General features: G+C 39.0%; 1 protein-coding gene across 3 annotated transcripts in view; it reads left to right on the forward strand.

The window, feature by feature from the left end:
- Positions 1-19,642, forward strand: part of AdamTS-A (ADAM metallopeptidase with thrombospondin type 1 motif A) — a 629,564-nt gene that overhangs the window by 368,867 nt on the left and 241,055 nt on the right. For all 3 annotated transcript variants that reach the window (XM_065220620.1, XM_065220621.1, XM_065220622.1), the window contains exon 3: positions 13,686-13,931. In XM_065220620.1, coding sequence (XP_065076692.1) covers positions 13,686-13,931 — 246 coding nt within the window. The remainder of the gene's footprint in view (positions 1-13,685; positions 13,932-19,642) is intronic.

Consider the following 19,642-nt stretch of genomic DNA (forward strand, 5'->3'; position numbering starts at 1 on the left):
CATCTTAAAGGCTCACCAAATGTATTCATATCAATCAAAAACTACGTAGTAACTAGTATTTGAAATAATCACTAAAACCTGTAAATATCCTCAACAAAGAAAAGTTGAATACTAAAATAACCGGGTCTGAGGGAAACCAGCAAAAGGATCAATCAAGCAATTGTAAGCAAATATCGAGAAAGTCACGAATGAGTTCTCATTTTTGATCTTGAAAAAAGGCGCCAATTTGTGAGCGGTGTTGAGAGAATGTCAACAAAGACAAGGAAATGAATATTTTTGAGGCAGAATAACTTAAGAATAATAAGTGATCGACTTCGCGCCACTCAGGTTGCACTGAGCAAGAGCGTGAACGGGAGCTGAACGATAACCTATGTTTTATATGCGACAGCTGAACTAGAACTAAACACTTAGGAAAAACTAATTTTACACTGAAGTAATGAAATTGGGTTGTTAGCGGAATGCTTTAATAAAACAGCAAAAAAAGGTTATCTTCCATTTAATTCCACTTAATTAATTTTGGTATCCATGACAGATACGTATTTCGACTACAATGTGCAGTCTTCATCAGTGTCATTCCCACTAAAGAACTTATCAAAATCTAACCCCCTTAAGTACTCATCCCCTAGGTATAAAAGTCAAGATCACAGGTATATAAATGAAACTACAATGTGTTGAATCGGAACCTATCTAACTAATTAAAACCAAAGATTTAAGTAAGCTAAAGGAGAAAAATCTATTCAACTCTCTAATAAGGAAAATCCCAAAGGCTTGGTAGCCATCATAATGAAGTAATGAAATTGGGTTGTTAGCGGAATGCTTTAATAAAACAGCAAAAAAAAGGTTATCTTCCATTTAATTCCACTTAATTAATTTTGGTATGGTGACTTTTATACCTAGGGGATGAGTACTTAAGGGGGTTAGATTTTGATAAGTTCTTTAGTGGGAATGACACTGATGAAGACTGCACATTGTAGTCGAAATACGTATCTGTCATGGATACCAAAATTAATTAAGTGGAATTAAATGGAAGATAACCTTTTTTTTTTTTTTTTTTTTGCTGTTTTAATTTTACACGTGGTGGAATCCATCTTTGACATACAAGATGAGACGTAAACAAACATGTCATGTAATATTAAGTGCTCCGCGACTGAAAATTTCGTTTCTCGACGAAAAGTACGTTTGATTAAGCTATATTTTGCATCTGTTATGACTCAAATTTACCTTTTCAAATTGAGGCTCGTATATGTCACTCTTAGAGCACTAAAATTTACATGGATTTTCTTAAGTGTGTAGTTCACTGAGCGAGAACGCCAACGGGAGCTGGACTCCGTAGAGAGACACTCAGATATAGCAAAATGAGCTGAAGAGCTGTTCCAAAGAACCCGTTCATCCCAAATGAGTTCAACGGGTCAGATCAGCTCAGTAAGATTAACGATTGTACCTTTCTCTAACATCTACTAAAATAATAGTACGCTCCACAACAAAGGCTTGACATACCCAAGAGTGTCAATATTAGATGTCTTATGCTGAACAAAGTTGAAAGAAATGTATTTTTCAAAATCTAATCGAAAGGATACTTTTCAATATTTTGTATTAATTATTGATATGCGGCACTTGGCAGCTGTCAAACTTGCATAGCAGAGGACCAAGGAGGAATATTTCTAGACCAACAATTGAAATAGGCGGAACAACCAAACGTAAACAATGGCTTTAAACGCAAATTCCTCGAGAATCAAAGCACATCCAAGAAATCCAACATCATTATTTGATAGAGCAAACTTCCTTTATCGAATGGCATTATTAGTTTGTGTGGGAGTGTTTTGATTCTCAAAAATTTTGTGTTTAAAGCCATTGTTTACGTTTGGTTGTTCCGCCTATTTTAATTGTTGGTCTAGAAATACTTGAGTCGCCCATCAGTTTTGCATTTATATTAATCCTGGATACGTAGAAATGCAAAAGGGACATTCTGCCCCGGTGGGGCGTTTGATACCCTCCTACCCTACTTGTAGTCTTTCTCATGTTAATGATGCATTCAAATCGAATTGTCTTCTACGCCATGAATGCAGACAACGACGGCGGCGAAGACGTTAACTTGTGTACAAAAACGGGGCTTGGTTCGAATTAGATTGTCTTCTTGCTGCTTTTCGCTTCACAACGGAACGGATTACGGACGATGACGACGACGCGACGGAACGGGAGGAACAAATTAGTCAATGGTACTTGTTTGCCTGTTTCTTATGTCTCGTTTTTCCTCGCTAGGTTCCAGTACCAGACTCGCTGGGTGGGCGCGCGCCATTAGCATTCATTTGCGCGGATTGAGCATGCCATCAATGAATCAGTTTGAATGGAGTGCTGTAGCTGCAGATGCAATGTTGGAATGCAAATATGCACTGGGATAGATGAAAACGGTCAATGGAAGGAGACTGTGGTCTATGCTGATGGGTTCAAGAAACGCGTTAAGATCGGACCAAAGAATCTAATCTTGAATTAAGAAGAGTGCACTGCTTCCGCAGACTCATACATTTCTGGATAAGGGACTGGGGATGAGCAAACAGTGAAACAATGTTATGAGCTTGGATTGCAAAGCGAGATGCTGAACTTGAAATCGATGTTTTGTCTTCCCGAACAGCATCAAATGCAACTTTAATGCATCGGCAGGCAATTAGATGCCCCAGATCTAAATATCACTATCAGCAAACAAATCATTCAACGAGTTGAATTTCCGTTTTCAAAGATAAGCAACAGTCACGGAATCACGTCCGTTGCAACGAATCGGGATCAACATTCAAGATCAAGGCTATCACGTGACAATGTGATAATCATGGCCAAGCTGTTGGTGCATTATCGTGGCTGAAAAAATCTACAGATGCATGACTCTACTTTCGATTTGAACAAAAACAAAATATGATCTATGGGAGTAAACAATTTGATTCACTAGAATTAAAAAAGTGTTCCATCACACAGCATTGTAAACTCGAATAAAATATCATTTTTTATTAAAAAATATGATTGTACAAATCACTTTGGAAATTGATGAAAGCAAACTTATTTTTATCCAGTTTCAAAATTGGAACAACTTTTGCATTTTTCCATTTATCAGGAAAGTATTCCAAATGAAAACAAATGTTAAATAATTTTGCTAAGAAGGACAAGGTACTCTCTTAGAATTTTTTGATGAAGATATAGAAAATTCCATCATCACCTGGAGCTTGTATATTTTGATTTTTTTTTTAGTTATAGATGTTAATTCGTTCAAATCAGTCCCCCAGGAATCTTCAAAAATATTTTCCCAAGAGGAAATATTCAGGGTTTGGAACTGCAAATCCCACCAGATAACTTTCATGACAGGATCGCTTGTTTTTTTATATTGCCGTCTACGGACATTTTTCAAACGGATCAAGAGCTGAAGATCGTCGTCTATTATAATTGAATCGAATTTAACCTCACATTTTGATATTGAGGCAGCTCTTGCTTCAACTATAGAAGTAATCAGAGATTCAAGAGCAGAATTAACATCATCTTTGGTTTGCAAAGGAATGTTTGGATCAAAATTATATTCCATAAATGTTCGATATTGCTCCCTATCAGCTCTATGGTAATTGAAAGTAGAGCTGTTGGGATTAGAAATCATTTCTTGGGATATTTCAAAAGTTACTGGAAGTTGATCAGAACCGAAGTCAGCATGGGTTGTTAACATAAAGCAGTTAAGATCAAATCAATAGTTTAAGAATTTCTTGCTGAAGAAGAGCATGTTGGGTTGTTTGGATATAGAAAAGTTTAATGACCTTCAGAACAATCATCAAACAGAATATTACCATTGGAATTGCTTTGAGCATTATTCCAAGAGTGGTGTTTCGCATTAAAATCACCAATAATGAAGAATTTAGACCAATGCCGGGTAAGTTTCTTACGGTCACCGTTGAGAAATTTCTGTTACTACCCTACGCATTGGAATGGCATATAGGAAGATATAAACGTAATTTGTCCAAATTTTGTTTAGACGGAAACTCCCAAAGTTTCAAAAACTTTGGTTTCAAATGAAGAAAGAATTTTATGTTTGATTCGTCTATGAACAATGAAGGCAACGCCCCCACCAGCTCCATCAAGAAGATCATTTCGATAAATGAAATAATTTGCGTCCATTTTAATCTTATGGTTCGGTTTAAGGAACGTTTCAGTTATAACGGCGATTTGCACGTTATGAACTCTCAAAAAGTTAAATAGCTCGTCCTCATTATCTCATTATCATTATCTTAAAGTCTTGACGATATTGTTCGCAAATTTTACTCCAGTTTAAATAGCATTAAACATGGAGTTAGTTTTTAGCATATCAGCTATCATGTCGATTAATGGTCTGCTTGCTGAGCAGAAGGTCGGGAGTTCAATACCAGAGCCATCCTCTTCCTTGCAATTTTTCACTTTGTCTTATTCTATCCCCACTAGATTTAAATGAAAACGAATTCTCCTTTAACCAAACCGACCGCATCACTTACCACAGTGAATCCTGATCTCAAAATAACCCACCTCACTAATAGCGATTTTGTTTATTATTCAGTTACAACCTGGATCGGGTATCAAGATTGGATCTGCTCAGTTTGATCGACCTCAGGTTGAGGTTCGCACTGACAAAAAGTTCGGTTTCGCACTGTGTTGTTTCGGTTCTTTCAGGCGCAAGCTAACATCATCTTCTGTCGAATTGTGTTCCGAGCCTAGCGAGAAATTCGCATTGAATAGTCACTGCGTAAACCAAGACACGCTCGTAATACACCATGTGCCTACTGCTCTACAGCACCAATGATAAAAGAAAACTTCTAAGCGGCTGTTTGGGAGAGAGAGACATATACACATGTGCTACACGATGTTAATTTTCTACTGGTATTATCCAAGTTTTTTAAGTAAGCGGCTTTTATTGCTGATGTTATTCCTCCAGCATATGTGCTCTCACCTCCAGGCGAGTAAGAGAGGTGCCACAGTCGGAAGAAGTGTTAGTTTGTTTACTTAAATGAACCATGCCCATTTGGTTATGGCAAGTTTGCTATAAGAAATGTTCCTTGTGTTTATTAGCGAAATTCACATCAAAGATTGATTAATTGCGTAGGAAATCAGTTTGGCACGGCATTTATGACCAGCATACACCTTCCGGTCGTACGAAACAGGTCAAAAACAGTCCAAATCCGCAGATAAAAATTTTTGTTTTCAATTTCTGTATGGCAAAATAGTGAACTTTTCGTGAACATTAACGGCAAAGAACTCACCAACACTGGGAGACCGTGAGTTCCTGCCCACCTGTCTTAAAAACATCTCGCTCTCACCTCTCCTCTCATCATTCTCTGGGGGAGCGGAAGATCCGCACAAAAGCAAATAACCGAAAAGCGAAATGCAGCTCTCCAGCTTATCAGCTCAGCTCCGGATCCGAATCATCTACTATCGAACAATTCACTGGAAGCTATTTAGAATGACAACTCTCTGACCCGTCCCGCTCTCGAACTCGTTCAGCTCTTCGAATCTTTTTGACGTAGGACTACGTCTTTGTTTTCTATATGGGGGTACACTTTGCTAGTACGAAAAATGAACATGTAACGAAAAGGGTCAGGTTTTGAACGCATGTTTCTAAAAAGCATTAATGTGAAATATGTCATGCAATATTCCATTCGACGGAGGTTTCATTCAGCAATTTTGTGGCATATAGTACAAATAATGACATGGATCGCCTTAAGAACTCTGGTGAAGGAGAAGCTTTGCTCGACTGCAGTTCCCCGTCGGTCACACCGATCGTTTGCTCAGGAATAACAACGCCGAGCTTATTGATACCGGTGCCTCAGTCTACTTGGCAGCTGGAATCGGTGAGTTGACAAGAAACGCCGGCTGTGCAAGAAGACAAACATTGTTCATAGTAAATTGGACATCCGTCTAATATCAAGGCTACACTTTTGCCTAGGGCAAACAGCCGGGTAATTTGCTTGTCAAACGAAACCCGTCCTTTTCAGGACGACAAAATTATTTCCCCTTAAACCAACCACATCATCAAACCGGTCCTTTTGAGGGCCATAAAATATCAAAACGGCTCTTTTCAGGGCCACCAAAATTTTCAAAGAAAGAGTTTGGAATATTTTCTAACTCAACAATAATTACACATGAAATGAAAAAGAATCTTTTTAGTAATAAACGGAAAATGGACACTGATCAATTATTACACTTCGGATCAATGGATGTCATGATAATATCGGGAATTATAAATAACGTACGATCAAAATAGTTAACATATCTAGATAGAGCTGAAATTATGGCGTAACAACTTTTGTAAACAATGACTTCTCTCGATGATTTCTAGAAAGTCAATGCTCGCTCAGGCAAATCAACATCACCATTGGAAAGGGGAAAGCTTCCCCTATCTGATAGTTTTGTTGGTTTGCGTGGGAGAGCCTTGAATTCCTAGAAATCATCGAGAGAAGTCGTTGTTTACAAAAGCTGTTACGCCCAAATTCCAGCTCTATCTAGATATGTGAGCGTAGTCCTACGTCAACTGTTCGTACAAGCCCAATGTTTGCTGAAGAGCTGTTCAGAAGAATCGACTCCCTGTAGTGAGCTGGTTGGGTTTGATCCACTCAGCCAAATGAGCTGTTTGGGCACCTCTACTACAAACACACCACCAAAAGCATTGAGTTTTACGCTCCGTACACTCAAAAAATTCCTTACGTCATCATCATGTGTCTCACACTTAATTTTGCGCCTATTGTGAAACACATCCATTTCATGTGTGAATCTTATGCTATGAACCTAATCACTATTGATTTGAATGATGACGCACTGGGATTCTATGTGCCTTATATGGTGATATCAATAGCTTTGCACATCATAGTTCAATATTCTACAATATTCTACTTTATCGACTTCTACTTTACCGACTACAAAAATTAATCGACAAATATATAAACAAAACTTCCAGAGGCCAGAGCTTTCACATATCCTTTTAATGGGTCTGATTTGGAATTCGATCATGAACTGTTTGGGGTGTGTTGCTGCCGGAGTCTTCGTTCGATCTCACTGTGCCACGGTTGTTCTCATATATGAGGCAGGTTGATAGGATACAGTCACAACTCTTGTTTTCGATGTTTACCTTTCTGAGCAAGTAATTCACATCGTATTGAAATGCAAAACACTTTAAATCCATCTGTTTTGAACAGTAGTGTGATTCAATGTGCAATACACTTGAAAAGATAGTGAAAGATTTTCAACATTAAATGAAATTTTCAAAGTTTGAAACACTAGAAATTAACGTGTATAACACATTGAACCAAGGTGAAATACACTTAAATTAAAAATGATTGTGCAATTAAAAAATCAAGTGTTTAAACACTTCAATTAAACCTGTGAAATTTTTGTTAGTGTACCAGTTCTAGATAGAAAACACCAAGGCGCCGGTACCGGTGCCCGTGCATAATTGTTTGCACCGGTGTATGGATGCTTCAGCAAACACCAAAGCCGAGTGTTTCTGACTGCGGCAAACACCGCAGCCGAGTGTTTTCGATTTCGGAAAACACGCTTGCTGCTCGTAGGAATTTTGTTTGGTCGACTTATGAAAGATTATCGTCTTACACAAGGTAGCTCTTATACGCCTTTAGCATCTCCCATTTAACAAGAGCTGATAGACGAGTGGTCAACGCATTGGTCTCATAAAGCCAATGTCTATGGTTTGATTCCAGTCCTTGTCCCTCTTTCACATCTTTGTCAACAATATTTTCATAAGGTAAATCTATGAAATTTACTTCGATTTCTTTTGGTTAAAAAGCATTACGCAATCTTATGAATCTTATGATCTCAAGGGATCATCTACCAGGATTACTAATAATACACAAATCACACACTTCGGAAGAGCGTGTTCCTTTTGCCGTCCACCCACTGGTATTTCTTGGCTTTATATTAACTAATTTGACTGATTTTTTTTAATGTGATTATAGTCAATCTAATAATCATAACTTATCTTCAACAAAAACAAACAGCTCAACTGAATGAATCATAGTAGAGATATATGGGGTGTTTACATATATGCTGGCTCACTAGCTCAACCAACTCAAGTAGCTAGTACGAATTTCAGAAGAGGCTCCTGAAATCTCATGCCGGTAGATGCTGACGCCCTGTTTACAATATGTTGATTATTAATATGTACAGTTTTAGTTCACTAGCACCAGCACAGATGTAAACACCCAAATAGCGGTGGGTGAACAGAACTACTCACCATTAATGTAGGGTTAGGGATACCATACAGTATCCTAAAGGGGGACATGTCCTCCTTTTTCAACATTTTTTCTACATCCTTCGTTTGCCCGAAAATGTCCTTCTTTTTAACAATTGCATTTTTTTTCCAGTAACATATTTATAAAATTGTTTTCAAAGAGCGTTGTTTGCAGCGCATATTTGTTTAATTATGTCGCTACCTCATCTTATAAAGAAAATGCCATTCGATAGTGGGATCAGGAATATACTACACCTTTCAACCCCCCTACATTTAGGCTGTGGTTTGAATTTGACAGATGGAAAATTTTAAAATAAACCTACTATTCTACCAGACATATTTCTGATAGACCAGGGATCAATTTTGACAAACAATTCCTCGGAATTCGGATGATCAACAACAGATGTATTTTCTAAAATCATAATTTATTTTCGAAATGTCAAATTTATGTGAAATTCACCAAATCTCAATTACGTTTTCGAAAGGACGTATCGGTTTTTGTAAACAATGCATTTGATCGTCGATTTTGCGTAACTAGTAGCTCGCCCACGTATACTAACACTGCTATCAAATAGGGGAAAATTTTCTCTACCTGATAGTACTGTTAGAGCCTTAGACTGTGTTCCAATGTTATATTGTTCGAAAATCCCTCTCGTGTTGATTGGCCGATTTTCAATCAGCCCAATTAGTTAATATAAAGTCAAGAAATACCAGTGGTTGGGCGGCAACAGGATCACGCTCTTCCGAAGTGGGTGATTTGCGTATTTTTAATAATCCTGGTAGATGATCCCTTGAGCTCATAAGATTCATAAGATTACGCAATGCTTTTTAGCCAAAGGCATAATGAAAATATTGTTGGCAAACGATATTGAAGAGGGACAGACTGGAATCGAACCATGGACGTTGATATTATGAGACCACTCGTCTATCAGCTCTTGTTAAATGGAAGATGCTAAAGACGTATAAGAGCTACCTTGTGTAAGACGATAATCATTCATAAGTCGCCCAAAGAAAATTCCTATAGGTATGCGTATACGAGCAGCAAGCGTGTTTTCCTAAAGCTGGGCTTAGACTAGGCAAGTCAAATGATCAGCTCAGATGAATTCAACTGACTTGAACGCGAATTGAACGTGTAAACCAAGCCATTCAACTGACTTGATCAACTCCCTTGAATTGAAAAAAGTTGAACCAGGCTCAACTTTTCAAGTCAATTGAATTCAACGGAGTTGATCATTTGACTTTCCTAGTCTAAACCCAGCTTAAATCGAAAACACTCGGCTGCGGTGTTTGCCGAAGTCAGAAACACTCGGCTTTTGCCGAGGCATCCATACACCGGTGCAAACAATTATGCACGGGCACCTTGTTCGGGTGCCTTGTTCGCTACGTTGGGTGTTTTCTATCGAGCACTGGTACGGAGCGTAAAACGCAATGCTCTTGCTGGTGTGTAAAAAAGGCAGTACGCAGTGTCAGTGCTGCAAAATCTCGACAATACACGGTGATATTGACAATGCTGCTTTGATCACTCATTTGAGCTAACAGTCCTGGTCAAGGCAAACCATGTCAATTGTCAATGACAATGCTTTCAATGACGAGCAAGAGTAGATTTTGCATTAGCTAAATTTGTAACGAAATTAAATGACTTGAGCAACACAATTACTTGAAGCCGTTAATGTGAACAAACATCTATGTCCTGAACTGCTTGGATAACATTAATATGACACAGAATGCACGAAATCATAATTTTTGTTACCAGGTGAATCTTTATCATTGACGAAAAATGAATGCGATTTTGATGATCAAGTCTGTCAGTGACTACGTGAAGAACAATTTTGTCAATATCGCGCGAAAGTCTGTCAATGACAATGGCAAATCTCACCACTGCGCAGTGTAAAGTCTGTTCTATTTAGAATTTGGGGAAAGGGGAAATAAAGTAAAAAAAACGCTAAAGGTATCATTTTGTATGATTTTTATTTAGCTTTAAGCGAAAAATACAACAAAATTTATTCGTCAGCTTACGCTTACGTCGGATGAATTTTTGAACTGTTCGCGGAATACCTCTCATCATGTCTTTCACAGTAGTACTGTCAACCTCATCTACCATCCTTTTCCACCACTTCTCCAAATCAGATGGTGTTTTGATTGTTTTGCCACATTTCTTCAATTTGCGCTTGATAACTGCCCAAAAATTTTCAATGGGACAAAAATCTGGACAATTTGGTGGATTGATACTTTTCTCAATAAAATCGACATTATTCTGCTTATACCATTCTATGACATCGCGGCTGGAATGGCAGCTGGCTAAGTCAGGCCAGAACTTTACGGGACCTTTGTGTAATTGAATGAACGGCAAAATTATGTTCTGGAGACACTCCTCCTTGTAAAGTTGCCCATTCATAGTGATGAAAACCTTTGTTTTCTTTCCGCATCTGCAGATGCCTTGCCAAATCATCAACTTGCGAGCGAATTTGACAAATTTGAATTTATCCGGAGCATCCACCTTACGTTAAGCAAAGTAAAATTTTTGGCCCGGGATTTGTCCAAAGTCCATTTTTACGTAATTGTCATCGTCCATCAAATGTGAGTGTGCAGAATTTTTTCACGTATGTCACGTTCCATCTTTGATATCTTTTGAACAAGTATATGAATCCTGATGGAATTATCATTACTAAATTAACAATCCTTCCGGATCAAAACGCCGTCAATAGTTTCTTGCTACGACAACTAGAGGCGCTACAGTAATTAAAAAGAAGTGACCAAATACTAATTGGAACAGACTTATGTGTTGCGTTTAGACATGCCTGGCTGACTTCTCCTTAAAACTTCCATACACTATCCTCAGATGCTGTGACTTTTAGCGTCCATGGAATTCAACTCAAAACTACTGCCGAATAACCTCTCCTTGACGCTGTAGAAAATATTAAATTCTCTTTAAGATTCCTTTGAAATCGAATCAACTTCAGGTACAGATTCCTTTCGGATTCTTATCACAATTCTTTTGAAATTAATGTCAGAATGCATAAGTACTTGTCAGCATTGCGCAGAATTTATTTGGAATGGTGGAGTTTTGGATATTTTTTGGAATTCTCCTCTGCTCAAACTCTTCTCAGAGATTCTTCGAAATTCTCAAGGACATTTCCTTACAATCCGCTTGGAATTATATTTACCTTTAATTTTCCCAAGTACTTTCCTGAAGCTTTCCTCCCAAAGCCTTACGATTTCCAGAATTCCCTAGGAGGTTTCTTCGGAATAACCTTTGGATTATGCCAATTCTCATCGAAATTCTATTTTAATATTTATTTATTTCCTGTAAATTCATCCAATTTTTTTTCAAGCTCATGGTTTCTAAAAGAATTGTTTATACTTTACCAAATTCAACCGTGTTAACCATAGCGTTCAGCATAGCAGCCTTCTAATAATTGTCATGGTTCTGTAGCTCGAAAAACTTTTTAAGTCTCAATGAGGCCTTAGAAATCTTTCGAGATATCCAACTTAAGAATATTAAATTAATTTTAGAGCTGCTCATTCTTTTCATAAACCATATCAATCCTGATACCGTATTATGACAAATGAAACACTTTTGAAATTTCTACCAATGACCCTTTCGGCCTAATGACCAATCACAGATAAATAAAAAAAATATGATGACGCACCGCATCGTAATTAATGTAGAAACCATTTAGAAATCACTCCAGAACTATATTTTTGAGTGTGATATCCAGGTGGAAAATTAACACGGATATCGAGCACTTACTAAATTACGTCAAACATGGTTCGCGAGGGTTCTCCCAGCATAAAATAAATCACACAACCAGAACACGCGTCACTATAAATCCTCCCATAACTCACCGACCAAACCGCACTGTCAAATCCTGTTGCTAAATGAAACCGAAAGCCCCATGCCCTCTTGTGAAATTTTTGTAAATCCAGTCCATAATGCCAATATAAACAAAATTATTACATTCTTCGCAGCCAACCAGGCTGCACCATAAATTACAATCATAGCTGAACGCTGACTTCATCGCGCTGAAAAAAAATGGCGAAGGTCCACCAGGATTAATAAATCAATTTATTCAATTCTTTCATTTGGCGTTTAGGCTAGCAGCTAGGGTGCTCATAACTTTGTCGCCCCGAATCATCATTGTCGTCGTCGTCTGTTGAGTAGTAATTTATTAGTTTAGCGTTGAAAGCTTTCGCTTCTCACCAGAAGCTGCTTAGCCCTTGGCAAGCCTTCTTCTAAGCAGTGCACCTCTCACGATTGGGAATACTAATGAGTTTTGTCGCGTAGATCTTACGGGGATCTCTTCCGGGGTTAATCAGTCTTCTGCGCTTCACTGCAGCAGTTCGTAATTCGATACTTTGTCTGTATTCACTCCACATATCGTATTCCCTTCTTCCTAATGGCCAAGCCTCGATAAATCTCTTCTCGCGTGGATTAACGCGTCTTAGGTCTGGGTCTTGGATTACAATGGCACGTCCGGGGAACTCATTTGCATAAGATCGAGATTTCTTTCTGCTCGATCTGAGAAGGTGTCCAAGCTAATTGATTTAGTGACCACCATCACACGGCACCGTTCGAAAGTGTCACGCCCGACGAGACGCCACCGCGTTCAACTGGAATCAGATATAGCGCGAGCGAAACCCGCCTTATTCAATGTGACACAATAAGGGATCATGAGGAAGCTGTCGTGGCTGGCTTATGGGAAACCGTTCAAGGGTACTCTTTTTCAATTGACGACGGTGTTAAACAGCTAAAAGTAGGGAATGGGCCCTACCGAAGGCCTTGGAGTGCTTATCTACACATCGGCGTCGTGTGGAAAATAGGTCTGTCACGATTCTAATTATTGTTCACAGGAATGTTGAACAAATTGAATTGAATGCGACGGCGGCAACGCAAATCGAACGATCCTTGAATTATTGCTCGAATGTGTCCATAAATTCTGACCATTTCAATCTGCAACCAGGGTGGTATCCCTGGGAGGATGGCATGTCAGCAGACCATTAAATTAAAAGCCCGTCCATAACCATTAGTCAAGTACGGGGAAGATTCGTCGCTGTCCGCGACAGTGATTAAAAAGTTTTCAATTTACTTATGACAGGGCCGGCGAACTCGGGTGGAAGGGATTGCTTGTTCTTAAAATCCAATTTAGGTTCAAAAATAAAATCCCCAATGACAGGCATGGGCAAGAAGCAGTTCTTCGGAAAAGGAGCATCCAAAGAAATTTTGCATATCACAGCAAAAAAAAAAGGCGAAACGACCTACATCAAAACGATAACACTGAGCAGTAAATTTTCCCAGTCGAGAAGTTCGAGATGAATCACTTAGCAACAGTTTTATTGGGCTGTTGCTTTGAGGAATATGTTCGCCAATTTTTTTTTTTTTTTTACTTCTTCGCCTGTCCAGGAAAAATTAAGCTAATCCCTTTCTTTGTCCATTCTTTACTTGCATTTGCAGATGCAGATTCTCCCATTCTGCGAAGGCCGCAGGACGGCAGTAGCAGCTCCAACGGTTCGCCTTTGAGTGCCGCCGGCGGTAATGATACGACGGCAATGGTCGGGGGATCGCCATTGGATTTCGACGAAGGAATCCCTCTGTTGCACGATCCATCCAAGTCGGATGTTGTCTACATCAAACCCACCAAGATCCTGGCGCAGCTACACGACAACGATCTGCTGTACGACTCCAAGACGATGAGTTCCGGTGAGTGGCAAGGCATAGGATTTAAGTTACAGCTTTCATTCGAAACATCATCATTATTACACGATCAGAACGCTGATCTGCTGTGATATGCGACCTGTCATTCTACTCCGGTATCATTGAGCGATAAATTAAGACAATTCTTCGATGCAATCGGTGTAAATATTTACATTATTTGACAAATCTCAGGTCTCTTTTCTTCATTCAAATTGTTTTCAATTGTTCAAACGTCATGATTACCTGGGTTTTGTCAAATAAGGTAAATATTTCCATAGCTTGTACCAAAGAATTGACTCAATCAGAGGTTGCATAGACACTTATAACACTACACGGAGATGAAAAACTACCCAAAATTAAATACTTTTCCCTCAGCCCAATAACCCAAATTTGAGTAAATCGCATATAGTAGTTTCCATTTAACACCAGCCAAAAAGAATTACTTACTCTTAAGTATATTCTACCCAAATTAAGTTTAATTCACGTTAATTTGAAAATACGCAATTTACTCCAGAGTAACTTATTGGGCTGAACCTGAGTACTAAGGACTCACTCAATGTGCTTGTCACTTGGGAGCCAGTGTGAACTGTCAAACGGGAGCCAAACATTCAGAAGCAACAAATGCAGCTGCTATTCTTATCCATCGTTAAGCATTGTAATCTCATAAAAATGATCCTTACTTTTCCATAACACATTCTTAATTTTAAGCTCAAAGACAAAAACCAGCAGGTTCAGTGATGAAATTTTATACTATACCAGCACAGTTTTTATGACTCAGCTGAGTTTTCAATTGCAGTAAAACAAACTTTGGTGAAACATGTATGTAAACAAACGTCGATAGCGAGAACGAGCAAAACAGTTTTAAACTTGAGAAAATTTTCAAGCAGTTTTCTTTTGGCTTGCAAAATAAAATCGAACGACTCCGCAGTACCCAGGGCTGAACTATATCGTTGGGTCGAATCTCTCGTTCCTTTTTTGAAAACAATAACGAGTGCAAGTGAGAGGCTCAACTCAAAATTAAGTAAAAGAACTCAAATTTTAAGTTGTATTTTTTCTCCATGTATACAACGGACAACAAACACGCTATTCTGGTGCTACTCATTTTTGAGTTCAAAATCACTCAGTTCGGCCAAAAGGGAATTTACCCAAAAATGGGTAAACCTGTATTTACTCAAATATGGGTGCTTCCTCAGATTTTGACTATTGCTAGCTGGGTAAAGCTAATTCATTTTTATAGAAAATAAATACTCACAAATGCTTACAAATAGTATATGGATAACAATTAATACAATCAATCAACATATAGGGTAAATCGATGTAATGTTGGCCTAAATTCCCCTAATTTGAGCCGATACATAAATTCAGTAATCGACTGAATTTTCATTAGCGACCAAAAATATCCATTAGTACCGTCCCAATGATGCGTTCATCTAGATAAAATTGGTGAATAGCAGATTTTTAGCGATGGGCCCAATCTTAGATCCATAGACCAACATTAGAGCCATTTCCCCTATTCAAAAAAATGCTGTGCATTGGATAAATTAAATATTTAAAATGTTAGCTACAGACTCCTTCAACGATTACTTGTAAGCCTTTAAGTATCCAAAACCAATATCGATGAATGAGTCGCTGGCTTGGTCCGAGGTCTAAAACTGCACTAGACTCCTGAAAAATTTATAATTAGAGGAAGTATAAAGTTAGGAAACTTTCAATATACTTACCAACAAGCTGCTGTCATGTGTCACTATTCAAAAAGTTTCGTGGTTGCTGTTTTAAGCTGTATCACATCTAAACATTTGGCCAGCGCCAGTGGTGTAGTGCTATGCGTGACTGCTTTCTAACACCCCAATGGGTCTGGGTCCAATCCCAGCCGAGGTCGGTGGGATTTTTCTGAGGCATAAAAATCTCTGGTCACGTCTTCCTTCGGAAGGGAAGTAAAGCCGTTGGTCCCGGCCCATGTGTGTTGTGAATGGGTGCGATATCCTACGCAGGTGTGGAAGCTGCCTTCCTGCACATTCGGTTGCCGTCAATGGATAGCAATCGATGTCCGTCGGTGATTGGCACTAGATTACGGAACAGAGACCGACGTTAAATAAACGAAAGAACATCTAAACATTTATTGTTTACTGTGCGCAAAATTTTTTTTTTTGCTTTGGCGCGCCATTTTGAATTTTTGATCTATATTACAAAATCCATTTACCCAGAGTCTGGGTAGCTTTAACTCATCAGAATAAAGCTATTTACTGAAATTTTAGCAACCACACACTTGACGCAATAATGAGTGGAGTCTACTCAGACACTGGGTAGACTCAAAATAGTGTGCACAACACCCAGTAAGGAATGTACACTCTAAAAAATCTTCACGTCCGATTTACGTGAAATATCACGTACCTGTTCTGTATTTAGAAAATCTCAAATGTAACGTGACGTTAGTAACTTTGATATGCATTACACGTCATGTCCACTAAAAATGTTGGTGAAATTGACCGTATATTCACGTAAACAGATTTAGTGTATTTGTGTTTGTGTGTTTGGGACTTCGATATTTCCGTGAAACGAGATTAACGTGATTTACAGGTACGCAAAAAAATCAAAGATGGCGGCACCGAGCGTGGTGGAAGAAATCCTCAAAGTTTCAAAATTTCCTCAGCGCTTGTTTCAAATGTTGGACGGTAATTAGATTCTTTTATATTAATTTATTTATGATTATATGTAGCCTTTTTCTAGTTTTATAATTTCAGACGGTGACATCAGCATTTTGAGTCTGCAACAATTGTTAATATTTTGTCAGAAATAAAAAAAAACTCATACACGTTTCTACCTTATAATAATCAATTAGTCAATATTTCACAATTTTATGAGTAGATATAAGTATTAATTTAAACAGATGTCCAGTAGTTTTCACCCCCATTGCACGTAAGCAGTACGTGGAAATCAGGTCTTATTTACCTGACTAATCACGTAGATAATTGAAGCTGAATTTTGAACGGCAATTCCGGTAAAAGTTACGTGAAAAATAGGGTGGACGAAAACCACCTATGTTTTCACGTCAATAGGACGTGAAGATTTTTCAGAGTGTAGGGAAATTTTCAGGTGGCGAAAAGTTCCACCGGTTGAAGCGGGAATCCAACCCTCACTTCATGGCACACACAATACGCCTGAACGACGGGTGACGCCACTAACTATATATGACAACGAAGCCCACAAGCAATTAAATCAGTCCAGGCCACAGGTCACAGTGGTCTGAAACCATAAAAAACGTGATCGTTTGAGATTTGAGTAATTTGATTTAAAGTATATGATGTCGTCCGGAAAGTTTCTTGAAATTTACCTGTCTAAATTTTAGCGCTATGCGTTTTTTAATTAATCTAAAAAATATTTTTTTTTTAATAACAATATAATGCCTTGGTGCCTCGAGCAAAGTTGTAGAACTTATTATTACAAGAAAGATTGCTAACACTAACTTTTTATCTAGTCACATTCATTGCTAAATGATTGACCATAACAAACATAATAAAATTTCATGCAAATTCGAGAAGGTCGAGCCTGAAAGTCAATTGTTTTTTTGCTATTTGGCCTGGAAATGCTCTAAAGCAGTTCTGAAAGGATTTTAGGTGATTCGTAGTTAAATTTTTACAGCTCACAAAAATTCAGAATCTTAAAACTTATATTGCCCCGGCCAAATTTGATTCAATGTTCCAGAATCATAACGTTTGAAAAAACAACTTGAAAAAGTCTAACGTCATTACAAAATTCAAAGTGCTAGAAAGCTATCATCTGGAATGTTTTTTTAATTAGAAATCTTGAAAATATACGGTGCATTCCCGATTTTGCCAGCTCCCGATTTGGTCTACCCCCGATTTTGACAGCTTTCTTTCCCGATTTTGTCAGCCTGAAGATATTTGGTTTTTAAGCATGAATTCTCAAGCATTTCGCTCCAAATAAATTTTAATTGTTTTGTCGCAACAAGAACAGAGGTAAATCAAACGAACCTCAATTATTGCGACACTGCACAGCTGTATCGAGTCCCTCTCGATAAAGGTAGCTAGGTGGCGGATAGAGCTGGAATGGCTGCAATACAAGTTATGGGCAGATACCCCATTCAAGAAGAAGGTTTCGTGATCACCAAAATTAACAGAATATTGCAGATGGAGCAATTCCTCGAGACGCTGGTTGAACTTACAGAAGAGCTGATCGGACGAAGACCGGTAGTCGTCGGAGGAGACTTCAATGCTTAGGCAGTGGAGTGGGGAAACAGATGTACTAACACAAGAGGGCACATTCTGCTGGAAGCTCTGGCGAAGCTGGAAATTGGGCTGTTCAATAAAGGCACCACCAGCATTTTTCGCAGAGCTGGCCGGGAATCCATTATCGACGTCACTTTATGTGGACTGCAGTCCGTCGCTGGTGGAAAACATGAATTGGAGAGTGTGTGAAGGATATACCCAAAGTGACCATCAGGCAATCCGATATGGCATCGGCCAACAGAATCCTGTGGCAGTACAGAGGACGAGAACTTGCGACCTGAATTGGAAGACGAGTTGACAGAATCGTTAGGGAAAGGATGTGACATGACCATACCGAGGATACTGGAGCGAAATAACAGACGGCCTCCAGCTTACTGCTGCAACGAGGCAATCATCACCCTTCGCGCCACCTATATCGTACGGAGCCGGAGAGGGAGATAATGACGAAGTCACCAACGAGCAACTCGTAGCAGTGCCTGCTGGATACACTCGGAAAACTCTTGGAGAGGATCATCCTAAACAGGTTGATGAAATGCACGGAGAGTGAGCAAAGATTGTCGGAGAGACAGTTCGGATTTCGAAAAGGAAGAGCAAAAGTGGATGCAATTCGGACAGTTGTCGAGAGAGCCGAGAAGGCATCGAAACAGAAGTGGAGAGGAGATCAATATTACGCCGTGATAACGATCGACGTTAAGAATGCGTTCAACAGCTCCAGCTGGGAGGCCAACGCTACTTCCAAAACCGGGTTTTGGTGTACGAGCCAAATATGGAACAGATATCGATTAGGATCACGGTGGGAATTCCACAAGTCTCCATTCTTGGTCCAACGCTCTGGAACGTGATTTAAAACGTCGGTCTAACGCTGAAGCTACCCAAACGAGTTGAGATCGTTGGCTATGCGGACGACGTCATCTTACGGTAACAGGCAAGACGCTGGAATAGATGGAAATGTTGACTACAGAGGCGGTCGACATGATTGGAAATCTAATGCATGGAGTGAAGCTGCAGATAGCCCACAACAAAAGCGAATTGGGCTGTGAACACGCAATAAACTAGAAGTGCGTGTTGAAATGCCTGGGAGTGATGGTCGACGGCCGTTTTGCTTCAATAGCCACGTTGAATACGCCTACGAGAAGGCAGCGAAGGCCATCAACGCGGTAGCCAGAATCATACCGAACATCTCGGGACCGATCAGTAACAAGAGACAGCTCCTGGCTAGTATATTAACGTTGATACTGAGATATGGAGGTTCAGCCTTGGTTGTAGCGCTGGAAACCGAACCGTACGTACAAGCTCAACAAACCGTACGCAAACTTTTCCAGACGTTTGGTGTACCCTTTGTTGTATGAATAGTAAACAGATATCAGTAATTCCATTAATAGTAAATAAATAAAGGTAAAACTATGTTTTCAAAATCATTTTGATGGTTAAAATATTGAAAAAGAAAAGATTAGGCCGACAAAACCGGGA

Source organism: Ochlerotatus camptorhynchus, unplaced genomic scaffold (assembly GCF_037179485.1).
Source record: "Ochlerotatus camptorhynchus isolate MF236.1 unplaced genomic scaffold, CSIRO-AGI_Acam_v1.1 ptg000130l, whole genome shotgun sequence".
In the NCBI taxonomy this organism is placed as follows: Eukaryota; Metazoa; Arthropoda; class Insecta; order Diptera; family Culicidae; genus Ochlerotatus; species Ochlerotatus camptorhynchus.